The 25,187-nt window shown below is 43.1% G+C and overlaps 1 protein-coding gene across 1 annotated transcript in view; it reads left to right on the top strand.

Annotated features, from left to right (window-relative positions):
• The window catches only part of LOC147678099 (hydroperoxide isomerase ALOXE3-like), a 234,013-nt gene that overhangs the window by 76,402 nt on the left and 132,424 nt on the right, over nucleotides 1–25,187 (top strand). The window contains exons 2-3 of the mRNA XM_086945961.1: nucleotides 13,355–13,559; nucleotides 23,934–24,018. Of these exons, the coding sequence (XP_086802087.1) occupies nucleotides 13,355–13,559; nucleotides 23,934–24,018 (290 nt within the window). The remainder of the gene's footprint in view (nucleotides 1–13,354; nucleotides 13,560–23,933; nucleotides 24,019–25,187) is intronic.

The following is a 25,187-nucleotide window of genomic DNA, read 5'->3' as shown; positions in this document are numbered from 1 at the left end:
TCAAATTGTGTGAGGCGGTTATTTAACATTTTGGCAATGCTTTATGCTGTGCTGCGGTCAGCCCTAGAACCTCTCCCCAGTTTCTTCCACCAGCTGCAGCGTGTCCTCCACCTCACATACTCCTCTGTGTGGTCTTCTGCAAGGTGGAGAGTGCTGTTCCTACGAGCCTGCTGACAGAAGAATTCTTCCTCAGTGTGCAGCTTTATTGCCTGCTAGCTTCAGCTGTCGTATTGTGTGACTACTTGCAGAAGAATTCTTCTTCCCTGAGCAGTTTGCCTTCCTAAAGCTTTTACTGCTGTGGTGAGTGTTACGCACTCTCAAGGCTGTCTGCTGTGCTACATTTTGCACTTTCAAATCTCCCTCAGCTGTACTCAGACAATGTTTATTCCTCTCAGCTGGTGGCTGCATAGGCAACACAACCTGTGTTCTCACTTCTTTGGATTCCTTTAGCGCTGTGATGACTTTGCAGTTGGAGGGTATCGTCTGCCTTTGTGTCTCATTTTTCAGTCGGCCGGCTGACCCCGCTGCTATAGCTCCTGACACTGCTTACTTCATGGTTCCCACCCCTTTACCCTCAGCTGTTTCGGATGACACATCACGCTGCTCAGCTCTATTTCCTCAGAGCGTCGAGCGCTGTGTCAATTTCACCCAGGGAGGGGCGGTGAGCATTGGTTTGCCAGTCCGATTGCCTCAGCTTTCTCTCAGTCACACGGCATATCATACTGCTCTCTCCTTCAGTGCCTCGGGCGCTGCCTGGAGTTCACAGAGGGAGGGGCCAATGTAGTTTTCTTAAGCCTGCCAGCAATTTTTGTTGCTGATAGGCACAGCCTATTCTTTGTACATTACTGTGGTGTTAGCGCTCTAGACGCTACCGGCCTGCGTGTGACGTAACACGCGCCGGCAGCGTACGTGGGGTCTGCACATGCGCGAACGGCGGTTCACGCGAGTCAGAGCCCGGCAGAGCGCGATCTAGACAAGACGTCCGGCGCTCTCCCCCTTATATTATATAATTAATAAAAGAACGTTTACCTACCTATCTGTCTATGAGTGGTCCTTTGGGTGGAACCTGCTAACTCTTTACAGTGGCGACGAGGGTAGGATATGTCCACCCACCACGGAAAAAAAGGAATAGTACCTGGCAAGGTCAAGGAAATAGATGCACAGGGAACCCCAGAACAAGATCACCCATGCCACCAACCTGCAGATGAAAGGAGGGAAGCGTGTAGGCGTTACACAAGCAAGGGAAGAGCGTGGCAGAGGCACAGTGATAAATCAGGCGCACTGAGAGTCGGAGAGCCAAGAATCAACGTACCTACGCAGAAGCACGGTAGGAGCACGCAACCACCCCACCAAGGGCCCTGGCTGAGAAGGGTGTCCACAAGGGAGCGGGAAGAAGCGTGCCCAGCTCCACCACGTTGCAAGCAGAAGGCGTCAACGCACCTGGCAGCCCCAGAAGTCAGGGCGGGAACAATAGTGCGCCAGGCAGCCCCAGAAATCAGGAAGAAGGGCCAGAGAGACAGGTCAAGATGAGCAATCAGGCGTCATCACTCACAGCGCCGATCCCGTTTCTACCCAGGCCAGGAGAACCACAGATGAAGTGGGAGGACTGGAGGGAGTACTTCAAGAACTACTTGGAAGCCCTAGAGGATGAATCGACTGACGAATTCACCCCCGCAAGACGGAGATGGATATTGCTGCACAACCTGGGCCCGGAGGGCATAAGGGTGTTCACAAACATTGCGACGAGGCCGCTACAAGCAGTTGACGCAGAGGTCTTCAAAGAAGCCCCGGATGACTTAGACACCCATTACCGCCCGGCTGTTTGCGTCTCCTTGGATAGGTTTAATTTTCAGCAAAGGAAACAAGGCGACGGAGAGTCAGTTGATGACTATGTGGCAGCCCTGAGGAGACTAGCAGTCACGTGCAAGAACAGGGCACTGGAAGAAGACTTTATCAAGGACCGGATAGTAATGCACACCACCAGCAGGAATGTGCAGGACAAACTATGGGCTCACGGCGAGGCAACATTAAAAGAAGTAATTGCCATGGTGAAAAAAGCCAAACTCTCCAAGCGATGCGCAGAAGCCGCGAAAAAAGAGAGTGCGCAAAGAGTCATGGTTAACAAGATTGATGACGCGGAACCATCGAGTAGATACAAAATGGCGCCGGGAGACAACCGCGGAACCAGTAAATGGGCGGGAAAACCGGGACAAGCAGGAAATCAGTCCTCATTCACCAAATCAACGTGCTATAGGTGTGGAAGTGCGAACCACGCAGCCCATGACAAACGGTGCCCAGCCTTTCGTGCGAAGTGCATGTTCTGTGGCCTGATAGGCCACTACGGGAAAGTGTGTCGGAGGAAAGAGAAGAAAACGATGGTGAAATACATAGCGCACCAACAGCAGGACGAAGGCACGGAGGAGGAGTCAGATGAAGACGACAGAGTGTTGTGCATCGAGGAGCAAGTACTGGGCATAGACACTCAGCGATCGGACAAACCGAGGGCAGACATGGTAAAGGAGGAGTAAAAATCAGAATAGAGATTGATTCTGGATTCCCGTACACCATTGTGTAGAGATCGGTGTGGGAAGAGGAATTCAGACCAGGCCTGGGCCCACAGTTGAACCCTCCAGACATCAGACCAGTGTCGTACACGAGCAACCCGATCCCCAAAGTCGGATACTGGAGCCTGATGTTCGAATTCAGGGGGAGAACAGCCACATGTAAGCTATACGTAGCTGAGAAGGGGCCCTCCGTCCTGGTATGGAGAGACCAGGGAGACTTGGGGATCAAGCTGGACCCAGAAGGCAAAGAACAGGTGCTGCTAACTGATAGTGAGCAATGGCCGGACCTGGAAAGGGTGAGAAGAGAATATCCCAACGTCTTCGGTGGCAAAGTGGGCAAACTGGAGAAATTCATGCAAAAAATCGTGCTCAGAGAAGACTCCCGGCCAGTGTCCCACAAGGTCCGCAACGTGCCTATTGCAGTGAGAGAGGCGGTCAGCAAGAACTGTCTCGACTGGTAGAGCAAGGGATCATCGAGCCGATCGACAGCTCAGAGTGTTTGGTTCCCTTGGTGGTCGCCAGGAAACCCAATGGCAAGGTGCGCCTATGCCTGGACTTGCGCAAGCTGAATAAATGCTTGGTGGTGGAGAAGTTTCCCCTTCCGAGGATAGAAGAAATGTTGGCGGGAACCAGGGGAGTGAAATGGTTCTCCACAGTTGACCTCACGTCTGCATACCACCAGATCGACCTACACCCGTCCAGCAGGAAACTGACGCCTTTCATCACCCCATATGGTTGTTATCAGTTCCGCAGGATGCCCTTTGGTCTAGCATCCGCCGCGGCGGTGTTCCAAAAGCTCATGCATCGCCTGTTCAAAGATGTCAAAGGCATCCAGTACTTCCAGGACGACATCCTGGTAATGGGGATGGATTGCAAAGACCATAATACCAAACTGGACAAGGTGCTGAGCGTCTTACAGGAAAGAGGGCTCACGGCGGAATGGGAGAAGTGCAGATTCGGAATGACGTCCGTCACCTACCTGGGGCACTAAATAAGCGGACAAGGGATCACGCCCAAGAAAGACAATGTGAGGGCAATCTGTGAGGCCAGAGCCCCTAACACCAAGGATGAAGTACGGTCATTCCTAGGAATGGCCGAGTACTACAGCAAATTTGTCCAACATTTTGGCACGAAAACGCACAGATTACGTCAATTGATAAGGGACAAAGCATCATTCCTGTGGGATGACGAGGCGCAGAGGGAGTTCAAAGAGCTGAAGGATAACATCAGCCAAGCCATACCATTACAGGGGCATGACCCAGCAGGAGTCACCATCCTCACCACTGACGCCAGCGAAAAAGGTCTGGGTGCAGTCCTCGCCCAACAGAGAGACAACAGCACTGTTGAAACACTCAGCTTTGCGTCCAGAGCGCTGTCGCACACTGAACAGAAGTTCAGCGTAATTGAGAAAGGGATGCTAGCTGTTGTGTGGGCCATGGGGAAGTTCCGGCAGTTCCTGTGGGGCACGAGGTTTCGCCTACAAACCGACCACAAGCCACTAGTTAAAGTACTTACCTTCAGTGGGCATGCCACGGCCACCCCACGGATTACCAAGATGACTCTCAAACTATTAGAGTACATGTACGATGTAGAATACATCCCGGGGACACGCAACAAAGTGGCAGACTATCGGAGCAGGGCCTCAGCCATGGAGGATGCACCCACGCCTGCAGAGGAGAATGAAGAAATGGTAGAAGTAATGGAAGATATGGAGAAAGCGATCAGCATACAGGAATGGGCACACGCATATGGAAAAGATGAGACCTTAGAAGAGATCAAGAGGTACCTGGTCGAAGGGTGGCAAGGGAAGACAAGGTTAAAGGAGGTGTCCAGGAAACTGTACGAAGTGACAGAAGATTTATCCTTGAGTGACTCAGGAACATGTCTGTATCGCGGGGACAAGGTGGTACCCCCAGAAGAGCTGATCCCCACATTGCTGAACCAACTGCATGAAGGGCACCTCGGCATTGTGAAGACCAAGTCGAGGGTGAAGCAGATGTACTGGTGGCCGGGAATGGACATCATGATCGAGAGACATGTCAGGGAGTGCAACCAATGCCAGGAGTCAGACAAGGTGCTAAAACCATTGAGGCCGGCGCTGGGCAGTTTCAAACATCCCCGTGATCCATGGGAGGATTTAGCTGTCGACATCCTAGGGCCGATACTAGATGGGCAAGGAACGCCCAAGTACTTGTGTGTACTAGTGGACAAGTATTCTAAATGGCCAGAGGTGCATGTGCAGGAAGAGATGGACTCGGAGGTAGTCATAAAATTCCTCACTTCGGTGTTCCTAAGGAAAGGCGTCCGGAGGACTATTTTAACAGACAATGGCCCACAATTCACATCCGATAAATGGCACAGATACACAGTGAGGAACGGAATCAGGTCCAAGCACACCTCAGTGTACCATCCAGCTAGCAATGGACAGATGGAAAGGTTTAACCGGGTTCTGATGGGGTCAATTCAAGCTGCCATAATGCAAGGAAAAGACTGGGAGGCAGAAATCCAAAGAATGCTGTGGGTGTACAGAATTACCCCCACTGCAACGGGGGACAGTCCCTTCCAAATCCTTAGGGGCAGACACCCGTTCACGAAAGACAATGTAGTATGGAGAGAAAAAATGGTCACCAGTAAGCGGTCGCCTGCCGTTATCCAGCACAACTTGCAGAAGGCCCAAAGAGTGTACACAGACCACTACAATCAAAGAAAGAGAGTGAAGGACTCGACGTTGGAAAAAGGGGAATGGGTGAGAGTTAAGCAAGACGTACTAAGGAAGAAGGGAGAAAGTAAGTACAGCCCACCCCTACAAGTAGAGGAAGTGTACAGCAGAGCAGCTCTCCTTAGCGACGGAAAGGTGTGGTCTCAGGATCGCATGGCTAAGATAAATAAGATTGTGAAATGGCCGGAGGAGAAAGGCAACTGCACTCCTGTTCAAAGACAGGAATGAGAACCTGAAGATAGAGAGTCAGTGGATGAAAGTCTAAGAGGTGGAGATACGTGCATAGAAAGTGAAGATCTAGTTGAGACAAGTGTGAAGGAAACACCAGCAAAAGAAGCGTCGACACCCGGGAGATTGGGACATGGTCAAGGAAGAGAAAAAGTAGAGAGCCCTGCTCCTGAGGTTGTCCACGGAGCCTCCACTCCGGTAAGACGCACGAGCGCTGGGAGAATGATAGTCAGACCGTCACACCTCAGAGACTTTGAGTGAGAGAATGATGAACATTGAACTGCTTAAAAATCCGTTGTGTAAAAGGAGGAGATATGTGGTGTTAGCGCTCTAGACGCTACCGGCCTGCTTGTGACGTAACACACGCCGGCAGCGTACGTGGGGTCTGCGCATGCACGAATGGCGGTTCGCGCGAGTCAGAGCCCAGCAGAGCGCGATCTAGACAAGACATCCGGCGCTCGTTCCCTTATATTATATAACTAGCAGCCCGCCTCAGCGTTGCCTGGGGCAGAAGGGGGCTGGGGGCTGCATTTTTTGCCCGGGGCAGAAGGGTGCTGGGGGCAGCATGTGGTCGAGCGAGCAGAGGTAGTTGTGATGTACCCCCCGCCCGACTCCCTCCCGCCACGACTCCCTCCCGCCCCACTCGTGAATGCCACTCGTAATCAAACCGCCCGCCATCCGCCCTGACTCCCTCCCGCCCGACTTTTTACTTTCCTTACCTGACCCGCCGCTCCGCCTACATGTATAGTAAAACCAAAGTTTTGAGTGAAGAAAGCTGTAACTGCAGCAAAATACAGCTAAGAATTGCTGGGAGTGGGGTGAGGGGGCAACATTGTTAATAGAAAAAAAACATGGCATTAAACAAACATAGGGTCCCGGCTTCCCATACCCGGCCTGCTTTGCTTAAAAAGGGGGCGAGAGGCAGAGTGTGGTAATTATCAATGCATTTGCATACCTATAGCCACTTTTTCAGGTAAATAGGGCACTTGATCAAATAAGAAACAATTGAAGACAGGCACTAACACTGCAAAAAAATCAAATTGTGCCACCAGGGACCAACCCTTCCTGAAACAAACATCCAAAATGCGATTTAGACTGAAAAGAACATCTCCACGTTGAAGCTGAAACAACCATTAGGGTTATTTATTGAACATAAATCAGCAATATACGTAAAGAAAAGCCTGTGCAAATGTGTGATTACTCTAAAATAACTGGGACGCTTCTTCAAAATGGAAACAACTGTAATATTACAAAAAGCTCATGATAATTTCCAGCCTGCAAACAAAGACGTGTTCACACTTGCAAGGCTGGATAGAGGACATATGCTAGCAATCCCACTCAGCAGATCCTGCTCAGTATGGATCAGGGCAATCCAGGCAGCCTGCTAAAAGAGCTACCCTTTCTAGACATGCAGCTCCGCTTGGCTCCCATACAGATGCTAGATATTAAGAGGCAGCAAGCTCACAGGAGAAGATTTCCACAAACTCCTCCAATTTTTCGCAAAGTGTGAACTTCGACTAAAATACTAGCTAACCAAGAACTTCGTCAAAACCTAACTAAACCTGGCGAGACATCACGTCACACTGAAAGACAATGCTTCATGCCATGTCAGAAGGAATACTATGCATGCTTCAAGACTGTGATTGCATTTACCCGCCATCCATTTTATCAAGCCATGAACACGTTCAGACCTAGTTTGCATGCTATGCCACCTTTCCCCCTAGTGGAAATCACATAATCTAGCTGCAAGTGGACTTGCGTTTATGGGATGTAAGTGATCTCCGTACTATAGAGGCCAATGACAGCTTACAACTCCGGTTCAAGCAACTTCATGCCGCATGTGTCCCGGTTCAGGACACATGTGGCCGGGCTGCAGTGCCAGACGGCATCTGATCTAACACCCCGGGTGTGGAATGGAAAGCAGGCTTTTGAGGTGCGGTATCTCACACGTTGAATGTGATAGGTTCGAGCCTGCTGTTCCGAACAGTAGAGTACTGCATGTGCAACTAAACATTGCGCAGGGCACCCCTTCAATGCAGTGATAAACAGTGGTATGCGAAGAGTGTTTAGTTTTTATTAAGGAGTGACTATACACAAAACGCTTCATTCAGAATTAAAACAATCTACTGATTTTTTTTTCCGGAAGGAGCCTCTGGGGGTACCTTTTCGTCATCTTGTGCTGTTGAGAGCCTATTGTCCTTGCTAAATAGCATTCATTGTGCCGCTCCTCACTGCCTGCCCTCTGATCGCCGCTCATGTCACTGCTCTTCCCCACGCTGTACGCCGCTCCTCCTGATGTCAGGACACACGTCGCGGCCGGCGCTACTTTGGGGGGACTACTTTTTTTTTAAAATAAATTTTATAAATAATGTTTATGTTTAAAATGTATATAGCCTATAACCATCTACACACCCTGCTGATTTCAACGGTGTATCGGGTGTGTAGATTGGCGCTGTGGTTCCCGAGTTTACCCCCCTCAAAGCCTAAAAGTTCTTGCTTTATTATAGTAGTATAGATTAATAAAAGAAAGTTTACCTACCTATCTGCCTATGAGTGGTCCTTTGGGTGGAACCTGCTAACTCTCTCCAATTACGCCACTCCACTCTTTCCCTTAGAGCCTGGGTGCTACGTTCATATCCACAGAAAAAAAGGCTGCCATCAATCACCTCAGCCTGCCAGCAATTTTCATCACTGACAGGCACAGCTTGCTTAGTTTTCACCCTATGTGCACTACAAATATATTACAGGTGTTTGGCACGTTATCAAGATAGTGCAACCTTTATTCTCCACAGCCTGCCAGTATTTACATCACTGACAGGCACAGCACGTTATTGGTACACCAGAGTGCATGCTAAGTGTTCACCCTACATGCAATACAAATATTTTACAGCTATTTGGCACATTTACCAAGCTCGGGCTACCATTAATCTCCACAGCCTTCCTGCACTTACATCGCTGACAGGCACAGCTCGTCATTAATACACCAGAGTGCAATTTTCTGTTCAATTGCCTTCACATGTGAAGGTTTCCTGTCCTGTTATGATACATTCTTTCCAAGGAGGCTGTTGCTGAACTCATAATTTATGTGCTACCTTCCTGCAAAGTGCGTTGATTCATTGATATAGCGCATTTATTAGTTCTGAGAATTTCTCTTGTCTAAGGTCCTATTATTCCTGTAAACTGCCTTTACTATGCCTTCTGGCACAACTTCCAGAAGATTTTGATACTAATGTAATTTGGTTATTTATAGTTATACTAGTATTGCTATCAGGATTTCAAGCTGCAGGTATATTTTGTCCTGCTTTTTTTATATTCTGTTTTTTCCTCTGAATTCTTCCTTTTTCACAATTCCTTGCATTGTTATACTTTCTCTTTTCCTTCCTTACTTTTCTCATCCGTTTATCTCCTTTCCCTGTGGCAGCATTTACAATGTCTCAATCTCCTTCATTTCTTAATGAAGCAGGTGAACCTCTTATACCATGGAAAAAATGGGTAAACCTTTTTGAGTCTTATTTAATTGCCAAAGGGGGTGAGAGGTTTTCATCCTTACGTAGACAACATATCCTGCTGCATAATATAGGAAAACATGCTAGAGAGTTCTTCCAGATTCTATAATTGAAAATTAAGATCTTAATGAGGATGTGCATGGTGATGTACAGCATGATGTGCATCAAAACACTCAAGAAATTAGAAGCACAATTTGGGTAGAAGATTAATGTATTTCTAGAAGAAATGAAAAAGTGTGTAATTATATTGCAGTATTGAGGAGGTTAGCATCAACTTGTGACTTTGGAACTTTGACCAAATCTCTTATCAGGGACCAACTGGTTAGATGTACCAGTGATAAAAAGATACAAGAGAAACTGTTGGCTGATGACCCAGATTTAAATCATGCTATTGATATTGCGAAAAGTATAGAGCATACTTCATTTTGCATGAGTGAGATGAGAGACGTAGTTGATGTCAAGCAAGTGATGGACCAAGGGGTAAATAAAACATCTACAAAAGATCATAAGAACAGATCATTTTCTACTGAAGTAGTGAAACAAAAATTTGAAGGTAGCCAATTTAAGTGCTACAGATGTTGTAATCCCAACCAATTGGCCAATAACATTAAATGCCCTGCCAGAAGTGTTACATGCAGAAAATACAATAAAAGAGGACACTTTGCTAAGGTCTGCAAAGAAATTCGGAGAAATGTTACCCATCTGGTCAGCAATGAACCTGTCCTCAGTGAGGAGATTGTTTTTCAAGTAGCAAAACTATATGGAACTCTCTTGCAACAACTACCTGAAATATGGGGTCATGCTAGATCCTGTCTCCTATATAGTATTGCTGACTTCTGTTCCCCATACACTCTCATCAATAAATCCACATTTCAAGAAAACTCAGGGAACAAAGACTGTACTCTATTGCCTCCTGACATCAAACTGGGAGGATACAACCATGATCCCATACCTCTTGTGGGCATACTTCTATGCACATCAATTTCAAGGACAAATCCACTTTGGGGAAGGTGTATATCATGAAAAATGGCTCAAATTTATTAGGGTGGAAACACCAAAAAGACTTGGGGATCAAGCTTGATCCAAATGTTCCTGAACCAGTTTATCTCGCGGAAAGATCTTATGTTGGTAAAGATATATGCGGGAAATTCCCTGAAGTATTTTCCGATAAATTTGGACTGTTGAAAGGTTCACTACACAAAATCAAGCTAAAGGTTCAGCCTAAACCGGTTATCCACAAGGCCAGATCTGTTCCTTTACTTATAAGGGACTCACTCAAAAAAGAACTTGACAGATTGGAAGCCAACGGTGTGATAGAACGTATTGAGAGCTCTGAATGGTTGGCTCCCATAGTGGTAGCATCTAAGGAGGGAGGAAAGAACATTTGTTTATTTGTCGATCTCAGAGACCTGAATTCTAACATTTGAGTGGATAGACATCCCCTCCCAAATATCAGCGAGATGCTCAGTGTCATACAAGTGGCAAAGTTTTTCAGTGTTCTTGACCTCTCTTCCGCTTACCACCAGGTATCCCCCCATCTTGACTCCAAGTCCCTCACCTCCCTCATAACTCCGTTTGGGGCATATCAATTTTCTAGGATGTCGTTCGGCCTAACATCTGCCATGGCAGTGTTTCAATGCATAATGCAACACATTCTTCAGTACTGTGCTTTCAAGACGACATCCTAATTTACGGAGAATCAGAGGCAGAACATAATAAGGTTCTAGCAGAAGTTCTAAACAAACTGAATGAAGCTGGTTTCACTACACAAAAATACAAATGCAAAATAGGTGTAGAATCTGTAGTTTATCTGGGTCACACCATATCAGGCGAAGGAATCAAACCTAAATTTAGTTTAGTGGATTCAGTCAAGCTAGCTCCTAGCACCTACAAATAAAGAAGAACTAAAATCTTTTCTGGGCCTGGTTGAGTACGTGTCCAAGTTTGTAAAAAAATTTGCAGAAGAAGTGCACTCCCTCAAAGAATTACTCAAAAGAGGTATCTAGTTAGAATAGAACTCACAGTTTCAGAATGATTTCTCACAGATTAAACAAGCCTTAGTAGAAGCACCCATTTTAAGTATAATTGACCCTAATGCTAGAACCATCTTTACAACCAACGTCAGCATGAACGGATTAGGAGCCTCATTTACACAAAATGTAAAAGGACAAGAAAGAATGATAGTTTTGCGTCAAGAACTTTAAAAGAACCAGAATGCAATTATTCCACAATTGAAAAGGAGGCTCTTGCTTGCTATTGGGCGACAAACCATTGTAAATTCTTTCTATGGGGAATTCCATTCATCCTAAAAATGGATCATAAACCTTTGCTTCCTTTGTTATCAACTAAATGCATTGAAAAGACCACCCCCATATCGCCAAATGGATTCTAGGCCTACAAGGGTATAACTACTCCATGAGTTATGTACCTGGCAATGAAAACCTAGACTCAGACTGTCTATCCAGACTCCCCATCACTAATGAGAACTCACAGTTTTACCCCCCTGAAGAGACCATTCTTTCAGTTTATACCCCTGTCATTAGCAAAGATGAATGGGAAGAATACATGAAAAGTTACACTATACTCACAGATCTGAAGAACACTATCTGTAAAGGGTGGTCCAAGAGTCTTAAAGAGTTACAAGAAAATCTCAAACACTTCTCGGTAGTGAAGGACTAGTTACAAGTCCTAAATGATCAAATTTACAGAGGAATTAGGATTGTTTCTCCAGAAAAAAAATGTATGAACGCATAATTGAGATAACTCACGAAGGTTATCCGGTCAGAAGCATGACTTAAAGCAAAATCAGGCAAGACTATTGGTTCCCCAACATGGATTCCATGGTAGAGAGGATTGTGAAAGACTGCCCGGCGTGTGGATCCAGTGACAAATCAAAAGTACTTTGCAAAGCTCCAGTCATTCCTGTACCAATCCCCACTAAACCATAGGACAAACTAGGTCTGGACATTATAGGACCATTAAACTTGCTCAACTGTTCTCAAAGATTCATGTTCGTACTTATCGATTACCATTCTCACTGGATTTCCATAACAATTGTCACTACCATCACTACATCTCCATTAATTGAATTTTTAAAGAAACTTTTTCCAAGAGGGTGCACCTAGCACATTGATCGTCCGGCAATGGTGTTCAATTCACTTTCGATTAAATAAAACAGTTTATGACCACATTATATATATCCAATCTCACATCACCCCTCTACTGTCCTAAAGCCAATGGATTGGTAGAAAGAGCCAACAGGATGATAAAGGGCGCTATTCAATTGTCCTTAGCATCTCGCGAACGTGTTGAAGAAGACATATGACAGATGCTATGGTCATACCACATCACCCCTAATGGTATTTCTGGTGTTTCACCATTTGTGTCCCTCAAAGGGAGAAATCCTGGTTCCAAACTCACGCCCAATTGGCTCAATGGGGGGGGGTGTCATGTTTGGGTAGACAGGAATTCTGCTTTGGAAAATGTTTGGTGCCATAAACAAGATTACAAATCCAGATACGACCAGAAATGGGGTACCGTCAACAAGGACTAGCAGTAAGGTCAATGGGGGTCATAAAGCGGCTTAATGTTCTTCCAGCCAAAGTTTCCTCGTTTTCCAAACCTATGAGAATAAAACAAGTCAATAATAACTCTGTTGTGTTGGAAGATGGAAGCACCTGGAGCATGGGCAATGTGGCCCGCTGTTCCAAGCTACACTCCTCGTTGTATTCCAGTAAGGAAAGTCGAAACAAATCATCCTCCATCTCACAAGGTTCAAAAGAGTTCAGATTTCGCTGACTGCCAGCTTGGCAGGCGGATTACAAAATGTGAATCTTTTGTATTTCATGTGACAAATATTAATGTATTCTCCAAGGTAAATGTTTTTACTATTACTATTGTTCTATCTTTAGTTTTACCTTATTCAAAGGGAGATGTGTTGTGATTAAGTGCTTATCCCTATTTCTGTACCCTTTTCTTCACCCATTGCTCCCTTCCCTTCTCCTCCCAGTGGTACATTCCTTCCAGTAGAACCTTGATGTGAAGCTCCCCTTAGAATGTTGGTGTGCTTCACTTGTCAGCTGGTGCTTGAGGATCAATGTTCAATAAACGTCCTTCTCTTCTCTTGCTCAACTTGAGTGAGGCGTTTATTTAACAATACTCCCTCTTTATTCGCCTTTGCCTTTGGCAACAATATGAAAAAAGCAAGGCCTTGGTTTGGTAATTGATTTCAATTATTGTTTTAATTTAAGAGTAGTCAAATTCAAGAAACTGAGCTGGTACATCTAAATAGAAACTTGTGCAGAAAAAATAATGCTGCTTTTTCTCTTGCTCTTCAGACTGATGAGTACCACATCCATGAAAAACAGGACCTGGGGGATATTATATTGATCCGCCTTCACAAGGAGCGCTTTTCCTTCTTCCCTGAGAACAGCTGGTTCTGCAACCAAGTCACTGTGGAATCTCCTACTGGGAAGATCTACTACTTTCCATACTACCACTGGATCGAGGGATACATCACCGTAGAGCTCCCTGAAGGAAGAGGTAGAACACTGTTTGAATTAGAACACTGTACCCAAAAGTTCATAATCCTCATGTTGTAACTTTTTCATTTTTGAATGTTCTAGGGTATGGTATCTACTCATGGGAATTGAAATCCAGTTATTTTTATCAGCAAAAACATCACATCATAAACATATGTGGTTAAAGTATACAGACACAAAATTAGTAACACATAAAAAAAATTTATAAAGATACTTTGTCTAAAAGAAAATTTGGACAACAAAGACACCCTTATGAAAATTATAGAAAAAATCATATTGAGAACAGATTATTCAAAAAGTATATGTAACAACAAAATTATACAATGGCCATTATTGCATACGTTTGTTCTCAACTTTGCTTCAACTGTTTCTACATACAATCTGAGTCCTCTCTAAGATTTGAGCTGCAACAAATTAATTTCATTCACTGCATTGCTGAGGAGCATTCTTTGTTTCTTTATGGAAAAGTAAAAATAAACCCTGCTTGAACACCTGCTGATAATTAGGACAGCAAAAGACAAAACGGTGGTCAGTTCATGAGTCGATCTTTTAGAGTTGTAGCTGTATGATAACTAAATAATACCAAATTTAAATTTGACAGGAATCTCACATTCCTTCCACGACCCTCCAAGGTTTTATAAAGTTGTTTCTTTTATTGAAGTCAGTACGGAAGTTCCTTTCCTTGGTGCCTGACTTCACTAGAAAGACCACAGTGCATGCCTTAGTCTGGATTATGCCAACACTCCCTATTTGGGCCTGCTGACATATTTGTAATGCAGACTACGCAGAGTCCAGAATACGGCTGTCAGTTTTACCCTAAAAATACTGTCTTGACGCACCATTTCTTCATATATGAAAGTCCTATATTTGGTACCAATAATTAAAAGGATTCATTTAAAAGCTCTGGTTATCACCCACAGGATTTTTTATCAGAAGTGCCCTCTGAATCTGAGAATGGTGATGACTCAGGGCCAGATGTAGGAAGGCTATTACCGGTCGGTAACGGCCGAAATCGGCCATTACTGACCGGTAATACCCTTTTCATATGTAGGTGGTATATTTACCGATTCGGTAAATAATGAATCGGTATTTACCGATTCGGTATTTACCGAAGCAGTAAATGAGATGTAGGAAGCACTTTAAAGAGTGCTTTTGTGCTTTAAGGATTCGTTATTCACCACCAACTATTAGTTGATGGTAAATAAGGAATTCCTCTGTAAATGCAAATCTGTGCATTTACACCTGTGCCATGTGACAGATGTATTCCACATGTGCACACCAGCACTATTCATGGGTGCAACAGGGTGTCAAAGTGACACCCTGACACCCTTGACTCTTTCCCTATTTTACCAAATCGGTTTTACCGATTCGGTAATTGACATTCATTCCTATGGGCCTTCAGGCCCATAGGAATGAATGGCAATTACCGAATCGGTAAATACCGATTCGGTAAATACCGAATCTTAACGATTCAGTATTTTTTACCGACTTTTTCTCTACATTGCATTTACCGATTCGAACATACTGAATCGGTAAAATTCGGTATTTTCGAATCGGTAAATTACAAATTACTTACATCTAGCCCCCAATATCTTACTAACAGAGCTTTGCGCTCACCCAGCCTCCTTCTATTGTGCATTCCAAAAGTTTAAAAAATCAGTAGAGGTGGGCGCTCTTTCTCCATGTTAGTAGCTAGACTCTGGAACACGCTCACAGTTTCCCTTAAGAATAATTGCTAGCAAAGACCTTTTAAAAAAAAGGATAAATACCAATTTTTTCAGCAAGTAACCTCTTTATGAGTTGTATCGTACCAAAGCGCCAGAACACCTATTTGAAGGCAGCTGCAGCATTATATATTTTGTATTTCATTCATTCGTTCATTCATCCCATGAAAGGGTTCTTGGCACCAGAATAATGGCCCTCACCTCAAGCTCGAGGTATTAAGGAGTCTCCTCATTTTGTTGGGATACATCTCCTTGAGGTAGATCAATTCTAGCACATAGTCTGCTAATGGGATGTCTCGAGAGTAGATGTGCCTGCATTAAAGTATGTTTCATATTTCATAGTCCTAATTGAATTACTTGAACAATGTTGTACTAAACTATTGCAAAGCACCAATTTGTTTTAATTGTAAGGATTTCAGAGCTGCACATAATTTCACTGGATCAGTAAACATTTCTGTTTTAAAATGTATTGTCGGAGAAACATGGTTGAATATCAGTAAATCTCAAGAAATTGAATTACATAGGCTGTGACTAAATTAGTTTTAAAAACCTCAAAGTTCAACTCTGTGCAAGGTTTTGGCAACAGCCCAACATACGGCTACGGCTGCTTCTTGCTGTAGTAGAGAGGACGACGCAGACCGATGACGCATGACCGGGCGACAAAGGCAAGTAAGCTAGAGGCAGTTGTCAGAGAAATAAATAAAAGAAAGTCCCTCAGCAGAAAGCAATTCTAGTATTTTACTGACCTCTACTGGTCCTTTCCTATTATGACAGTTAAATAGAGACAGTTGAACAGAAAACAGTCCATAAGCAGAAGCAGACAAGTTCTAGGGCTGATCTCCAGAGCCCACAAAGTACATACACATAGAAGTAGTGTACTAAAGTATATACAAGAGGTCTTGAATGCTCACCTAAACAAGCATTTGCAATGCAATAGGTCTCACATTTGCGCACGTTTGAGCAATTGACATTGCAAATAACAATGCCTTTTATTCTTGTTTTTCGTTTTTGAAACATAAATAAAAGGCATTGTCATTTACAATGCCAATAGCTTTAACTCGTGTAAATGCGAGACATATTGCATGCTTGTTATTTCTGATTCTTGATGTACTGTGTCTCCTGTGGAGTTTAGTGGACGGGTTGTGCGGTTTTAGCTTTTGTATTTGGGGCATAGCATTCCAGGCACGCTTAAATCATGCACAAGGCCTCGATTCTTTCCTCAGCAGGAGCTGCAGGGGATGAGGCGGACAGGTGCAGTCTAGGTCTCTTGCAGGGGTGCCTTCTTTGACCAGCCATGACTTTTAGCTGATAGTTTGCAAGCTGAGATGTTCATGCACAAACCAGTGGTGTAATGCAAAATGATGCCCCCCCACCCCTGAAGAATGTGATAAAGGAGGAGAAACACCCATAGTAGATGTACATTGGCCTTACTGGGGCCTCCCTGAAGGGTTGGCCTTCCCCAACGCTCTTGGAGCAAACATGTATGGTTAGAGTGAAACTTCAAGACCCAGAATGCACAGCGCCACTGGCTAAAGATGTAAAGCCTGGCCAAAGTTGTCTGTGAATGGCAGCTATAGGTTTGCTCAGCTGTTTAAGAAGGTTATCAGCCCCCAACCAACTTAAGGCCTCGAGCTGATTAAGTAGATGTTATGAGAAAATCACAGACGAACAGGAGGAGATGCGCACTTGGTCATTTAAGCACCCAAAGTGGGGCTGGAGTGACAATCCCGCTCAACTGCCCCCCATGACGGAACAGGTGCGTGGGTCACTCAAATATCCACCCCACCCCACGCCCCTACAACCTGGAGAACTACAAAGGGGAGAGCCCTAACATCTCTAGTACTGCAAAGTACGACCGCTTCACCCAAGGTGATGCAAGCGACTCCTCATAGATCAGATGTGGAGGAGGCTCGTGATAGCAATGAGACGGTCACCTGCCATGCTGACAGCCTGCTATTGGTTTGTGGTATCTAGACCCCCTCATCCCACATCTGCATCATCGCACTTTACGGGCATAACAAACGATCAACAATGGCCAAAACCTATGTTGAAGTGTTGTCAGAACACTACATTACCCTTAAAGGTATTGCTTTGTTTGTAATTCACAGTGACCTCTGTGAACAACGGAGTGCGGGGGGGTTAAAATGCAGATACTGCGGGAGGGGGGATGCACGGGAAGAAAATAGTGCTCACAATCTAAATAAAACATACTGTACACCACTCAAAGTAAAGGGGGCAGTAGCCAAGGAAGGGTACAAATTACGACATGGCTGTCATAAGGAAGGACTTACAAGCTTAAAATCAATCGAAAGGCAGCATTTAGGAATGACAAAAACACACACCAATGAAAAAGATGGGTGAGAGTGAGTGGAGCTTTCACAGAGCTTCCACCCCATACTGAATATTGAATGCCTCGCAAAGTGACCTGCCGCTATAGGCTCGACCTAAAAATGAAATTGTGTGCCAACTGCAGCCCTCAAACTCACAGCAATGTCTGCTGTAAAAGGAAATGTAACGGAAACTGCAGCTGCTTAACTAGAGGAAAGCGTACAGCACCGTGGCAGCACCAGCTGCAGTAAAAAAAAACAGTAAATAGCGTAATTTATGACAGATGCTGTGGTAAAAACAAATTGCGGTGCCATTTACAGCCAACATTGAAAAGTAAAGCATGCAGGGAAACATCCTTTACAACGCAACTATAACAACGCACTACCATTATAACAAAACTATTACAACACAGGATCAATTACAACGCATGCCATTACAACGCAGCTGCTATTACAACACATGCCATTACAACATAAGTATAGGTAAGTATTTAATTTAATTTTAACCTCTGCACCATCCAACACTTACCCTACAATTACGCCCCCCTGGAGTTATAATAGTAATGTTAACCCCTACACTATCCCACACTTACTCTACTATTACGCCCCCCTGGAGTTGGAATAGTAATGTTAACCCCTACACTAGCCAACACTTACACTACTATTACATTCCATTAATTAAAAAAAAATACTTACCCATACTTACGTTGTAATGGCATGCATTGTAATAGCCGCTACGTTGTAATGGCATGCGTTGTAATGGATCCTGCGTTGTAAAAGTTTTGTTGTAATGGTATGCGTTGTGAAAGTATGCGTTGTAATGTCATACATCCAGCATTCAGCACCCCCCACAGGTGCATCTAAAGTAAACAAATTATGCACCACTTACAGCTGCCATGTTAAGAGCAAAGCGTGCAACACCCTGAGCAACCACAATTATAGTAAACAAGTGTGGCACTATTGCAGTCGCATTTATAGCAAAGCAGGCAGTGCCTCCTGCAGCTGCATCGAAAGTAAACAAATGCAGCAGCCTCATCGAAAGTAAACAATAGCGGAGACCAAAAGCAGCAACTGAAGAGGTAATGACACCATAAAAGACAAGGCAGAAAAACAGTAAGTTACTGACACAATAATGCCACCCTAGGGGTCTCCATGGGCAAAGATATTCCCAAGTCATAATTTTATTGAAAGAAAGTAAAACAAGAATGCTGTACCCCAAGCATCCACCGAAAACATAAGGTAAGTGCTCCACAGTGTAAAGGTGACAAGTACGGCACCCAAGCAGCCAATGCAAAAATAAAAATGCTTCTGAAGCAAAAGCTTATCTTACAGAGATACAAACTAAACCCAGGGACCTGAGCACACTGAAACATGAAAGAAGGTTTCCCCAGCAAACCTTCAAATTGCCCTTGTAGTGGAACAACAGGGCCCAAAAAAGGAACAGAAAGTGTTGAGCGGGCACAGTTTAGGTCTAGTTAAAGTTTTGAGAGAAGTTAGAAAGGCACTGTTGTCTTTTTTTAGTGCTTAGCGGCCATATTTGAATCGTGGTAGTTGCGAACCATTTTCTCAAGAGAAGTGGACAAACTGATTATTTAATCTAGTTGCTTGAAAATAGTCTATTAAGTAAAATTGTTAACGTACATATGACTGTTTTGTAAGGACAGTATGTAATGACAAACATCTGAAAAAAATTATTATAGCACTACAGTTATTTAAATCACTAAATTTCCTGTAAATTTCATACAGATAAAACGACTGAGAATATCGACTGCCATGTGCCTCGCTGTAACTTATGTTGCTTGGGTTTAGAAACCAAGGTTGCACATGGTCTGTATACTCAACCAGCTAGAGCTACTTGAAGTCAATAGAACCCAATAGAGCTGGGCAAGGGACAAAAGGGCAAAGCAGCCTAGACAAGCCTCGATGATTAAGACATGCTCTCGCGTAATATGACCTTTCCTTTCTTGTTTATTAAACTTAATTCAGCAAAACCGCATTCGGGATCACGGTTGAAAGGATTGACAGGTGGTTGATTAGACGAGTGACTAGATGGATGTACGGAAGGTTGAATGGATTAAATGAATGATGAATGCATTTGCGAGTACACTGCTTTTAATTAAACCTAACGAGGCTGTCACGTGCCATGCATTGGCAAATGCACAACTAACACATACAAATGAGGCACTTACCACTGATGGCTTAAAGCTGATGTTTTAATTTTAAAACAAGCTCCAGCCTTTGATGTGGCCTTAAAACTAGAGTTTAGATCTAGAGTGAGTACCTTCTTCGGACCCGTGAGTGCACGTGAGTGCGCTTTGCCCCAGGGGGAACTGGTGAGTCAACTCGCGATCAAAGCATTGGCTACCCAGCATGCAGAACTGGGATCATGATGTCTGCACTGAGACCAGCACAGCCTACTGAGCCTATGGCACTCGGGCAGCGCTGTAGCTTCAAAGCAAGGGTGTAGATCTTGTAGTGACAGCAGGGGTGCTGAGATGCTTAAGAGAAGTTCCACCAAAGTGGAAGAAAACAGTACTTGGGCCATGGGAGACTGATAAGCGAAACATAAGAGGTAAGCAGGCAATAGTATGCTACAGACAGTAGAATGGAGGAAAAATAAGTGACAAGCACATAAACCAATGAGAAGTAAGGCCGGGATGTAGTAGACCCCTTTTAAGATTTATACTAAATAGAATCACTTTCACAAGCATAGCACAAGCAATATGCGGGAGAAACCTAAAAGATTACTGCATGTCTGCCCATCTAAATTGGGTGGCAGACAAAAAGCTATTTCTCCGATGGCCCTTACTCCCAAGGGACGGCGCAGAAGTTTGACCACAGCAGAGAAACAGCAGTCTCCACCTGACAATACATTAGGCAGACAGACCATTATGTTCCCTTCCCCCCAGCATGTAATCAGGGCCATATTCTGAAGCAAGATTTTGAGTGTTATAGAACGCAGATGATATGCATTTACTATTTTATGGAGTCATTCCTAAAGTCCATGGAAATGCCCAAATCAAAAGGAGCGAACTTTTTAGATATCTCTCACTTTTGAGCATAGGAACTCTGCACAAAGTTCAGATCTCGTCCAATAAAAAGTGGCTACTTGTTTAACTACATTAAAGCCACAGACACACAACAGGTATATAAACTAATTACAATGTCAAGACTGGCATAAAAGACAGTCTGAAAAATAAACTATGACACACGTGGAAATGCTATAGATTATTAAATATAGGGAACAACTGTGCACTGTATTTACTGTGAATAAAAAACTACTACCAAATATTCAGTAGGTGTCTTTAGGTTTGAAATTTAGATCTACAGACAAAGAAAGAGCTGCAAATCAGAAGAAGACAGCTACGGTATGCAATACAACTTGGATCTCATAGAAAATTAAACACACTTTCTTATCCACTCCACCAAAATTTCAGGAGGCACTAATTTAGGTATTTTAAGATACAAACACACTTTTGAATCATAAGTGATAAAAACAGTTGTGACCAGATTAGAGCTTAATTTTATTTTCTATCACCCATGACGTAGAAGCAAAGTAGTACAGAAAATGTCCCTTTCTCTTTCAGCTGCCAATAGTAGCTCTTTACAGTATTTCATTATTTCTTATGTTACTGATTAAAACTATTTTGGAGGTAAGCAATGCAATACTTTGCTTGTATTTTAAAGGTAAATCTAATACATATTGCATAGTTGCTTTATGCAGTTTTTATAAACTTTTTTCCCCACAACTATTTTATATATGTTCCACAAAAATATAACAATGATAAAGGTCAAGCTCAAATCAAAATGACTAAAGGTATGTATATTGTAATTTTATATCACATAGCTTGGCTACATTACAGATCTGTCATAAGGAATTTATGTTTTTTTCTATGTAGGAAATATTCTTTTTCTACTTTTTCTTTGGTAATTCTTTGGTAATTCCCCAGATATTGAATTTCTCATCTGCTCTGACCCCTTATGGTATGTTTTGGGTTTAAACTGAAAGTAATTGTTTAGGTTGTATACCAAAAGTAATTTAGAATTATTACCAAACCCTTTAATAATAACATTTCCAATTGAGTGAATGTTTACATCTATGAATGGCAGATGTTTTGCACACATCAATATTTTACATTATTCCGTCAACAGCATCTCTTGCAAATGAATGATAGTTTATAGATATCTTGGATTGCACTACAACTCCTGCATAGATTGATAGCGGTGATCCAGCTGTACTGTAATTAATGGTAACTGGTTTGTTAGGCTGTAGTTAGTGCCAAAGGTACGATTTATTGGACACTAAGCATATAATAATCATTAATTTTTCTTGTCTTTTACTACATTACATTTAAAACCCATCAAATTGTATGCATTGTTCACATTCTCCTAAATATCAAGAAAACACTTTAACTCGAAAGAAACACCCTAAGCAGTTATTATGCATTATGCCCTACAGCCAAGGCCATCAAGACAGAAACTAAAACAGAAGGACTTCAAGCACCTATGAGCATGGTAAAATTGACTACAGCTGTCTACTCACTTCTGTAATTCTAAGACATCTTGTTTTTCTGTGGTTGGGAATGGTTGAGACATGGACGTTTCCCACGAAGAGCAAGTAAAACTAGATAATTCACTGGAACATTAATTCTGAAAAGTACATTCCAAAAATGTAACTGGAATTTACTTTTCTGAATCTTATAAATGTAAATGAGTGTCTGAGCAAAACAAATAGAATAGAATGGCAGAAAGCTTTTGGGAAAAAACACTTTATGTGCAAATATATGAAGTTCTTCACAAACAAGCCAAAAGACGACTTAGTCAATTTTTGAAGTATTAAGTTTTGAAAAGTTATTAAACAATTTACTTTGAGAATATGGAAGATAATGACTTGGTCTTTCTGTGACTAGTGAGTGGTTGAAGGTTGGCTGGTACTGGTCTGAAGTTGTACTGTAATTGAAGTAGGTGCCAAGCAAAAATAGTGTTACCCCCACCAAAGCTCTGCGGTGAGGAGGGGATGAACAAGAACTCTTGGCTAAGATTCATCCATACTCAAATAAGGACCATCCTCCTGCACATGGTTAGAAGGGTGAATTTTCAGCCCTTTAGTTTATTGAGGTGAATGGCAGTGCCATGTGACAAACAAGTGGCATAAAGAGGTCTGGACCACAATAAATAAACAAATGCAGTGAAACATACATCCTCTAAAGGGGAAAACCTCATGAATGTGCATATTCTTCTGCCATTATGAAAGAGCTTTATTAAAACATGTCAATGTTCACTTTAGACTTCTTGGTTGCCCAGAGAATGGGTAGGTATTTGTATCATAGTTCATCTATACCATCTTCATACTGGTAATCAAAAAAGTAGCACCTTATGAATTTCACTGACTTTCATAAAGAACTATGATTTGTCATGGGGAAAATGGTAGGTTAGCATCCAATCAGATAGGAAGTGCCTGTATCAACATCTCCCCGTCTGGAGGGAGGTTCCTGAATTATAATTGATTGCGTTCAGATCTCAAAGTAGGGATGATGGTGTTTTGCAGTCAGGGGACCTACACAGTCAGGGATGTGGCACAATGATAATGCTTCATTGATCATTAATTAATTATATGGATGTACGATGATAAGAGATTTGTGGCTGTGTAGTAGTGTGTGACAACGTTATGCAGGTATTCTGGGCATTTGCCCAGTTAGCTTCATGGGCTGTGTAGAGAACCTTCAATTTAATTCAGAATTCTGCTGGAAGCCAGTGAAGAACATTCAGGGAGGGCATGATGATGTTTTCACATTTACTGAAGTTGATCCACAATCTGACTGCCTGTTTCTGTAGCCTGGCAATAGGACTCTTAGAGTGTCTATCAAAGCTAATGTTGAAGTAGTCCAAACATCCTATGACAAGGGATCTTGTCAACTCCATTCTATGGTCCCTTTGGAGTACTTGAAGTGTGGGCAAAGAAGACAGATACCCATGGCTGATGCGTTGGTTTTGAATAGGAAGAGAGGAAAAGTCGGGCGTGGGGTGAGAGAAGGAAGAACAAATTGTCAGTCAAAAGTGTCTTCCGGTTCCACTTTCTGTCCTCTTTCTTGCACAGGTCTACAAAACTAAAAAGGAATACTTCATTGAATGAAACTGTATCACAACAGGGACTTGAAACATTCTAAAATGTGTTGTTTTCAAACCACATCCTTCTCTGCCTGGCACAGTTTAACCTCACTTGTATCAGTTAATATTTTCTTGCATCATGACGCTATTATGTGATATTTTCCATTTATTCTATGAAAGATTTCATTGAACTTCAATGCTCTCTTTTTTGAGCAGCTACCCTGGCCTCTGAAAAAACTCTCAACCCCCTCCTCCTAAAGCAGAGAGAGAATGAGCTGAAACGGAGACAAGAGATCTACAAGTAAGTTATGTGAATCATATTGCACTAAAACCTCAGCAACCCAGATACAACAAACCTCACTCTTTACATTTTACAACTGCTATTTTTCTTCTTATAACTGTTTCACAATTACAGCACTACAAATGATGGCAATGTACAAAGGCAAATCTACTAACATATGTAATTTACAAAGACAAATCTATTAACATCTGTGATTTACAATTTAACAAGTAGCTAAATATTAAATAATATTTAAGTGAAGTCAACAATGGCAATATGTGGTTTCCTTCATGGGTGATCTGATTCACTGTGCAACAAGATTCCAAGTCTGTTACCTTCCCTTTAGTGAGGGAGTCAGTGTTAGAACTGGGGTTTCTGATTGGGAGAGGAGGCACCATGTCCAAGCAGGAACTACCACTATAGTCAGGGTAAGCTAGATACACACTAAAAGATAACCTGTGCTTACCCTCTGGTAGCTTGGTACAGAACAGTCAACCTTATATAAAGACACAATGTGTAAATATTTTTTGCAACACATACACACGCATGCCCACACACACACAGTAACACAATGAAAACACCACCAAAATACTCCACATAGGTTTAAAACAAGAGATGATAAATGTATGAGTAAAACAAGATGAAAAACAATACAAATCCATTAAGTTGACCCATATTTATGAATTTTTAAAGAATAAGTCACATGTGGTGCTTGGAAGCAAATAGCGCTTTGGGGTGAATCCAAAGTTTGGGTCGACAGAGATGGAGGGCAGGCTCGCTACAGGACTCACACAGGTCCCGCTGAAAAAGTACCTTGGATGGAAGAAGCATCAAAGACTTGATGCATAGGTTCCGATCCATGCATACAATGAAACATTCGTCGACAAACCCCCTTTACGATGCAGGAGCTGCGTTGTCGTTCAACCATGCTGTCTGTCACCATTGTGCCAATCAGTCCAACGAATCGATGTTGTCGATCTGCTCCTGCGTCAGCATTGAAAGGCAATGTGTTGGTTACAGTCGGCGACAAGTTGTCTCTGCTTAGATTTTGATGATTCTGCACAGCAGAAGCTCACATTCAAGGTGTCAGGGCTGGATTGGCACTGATCGGCCGGACTTACAGATAGCAGAGTTCAGGTGTTGTTGCAGGACTGAAGGAAGTCTTTGATGGCCCTGAGACTTCAGAGCAG

Source organism: Lissotriton vulgaris, chromosome 12 (assembly GCF_964263255.1).
Source record: "Lissotriton vulgaris chromosome 12, aLisVul1.2, whole genome shotgun sequence".
NCBI lineage: Eukaryota > Metazoa > Chordata > Amphibia > Caudata > Salamandridae > Lissotriton > Lissotriton vulgaris.
The sequence above is the reverse complement of the archived record's forward strand: the minus strand, read 5'-3'. Positions and strand labels throughout refer to the sequence as shown.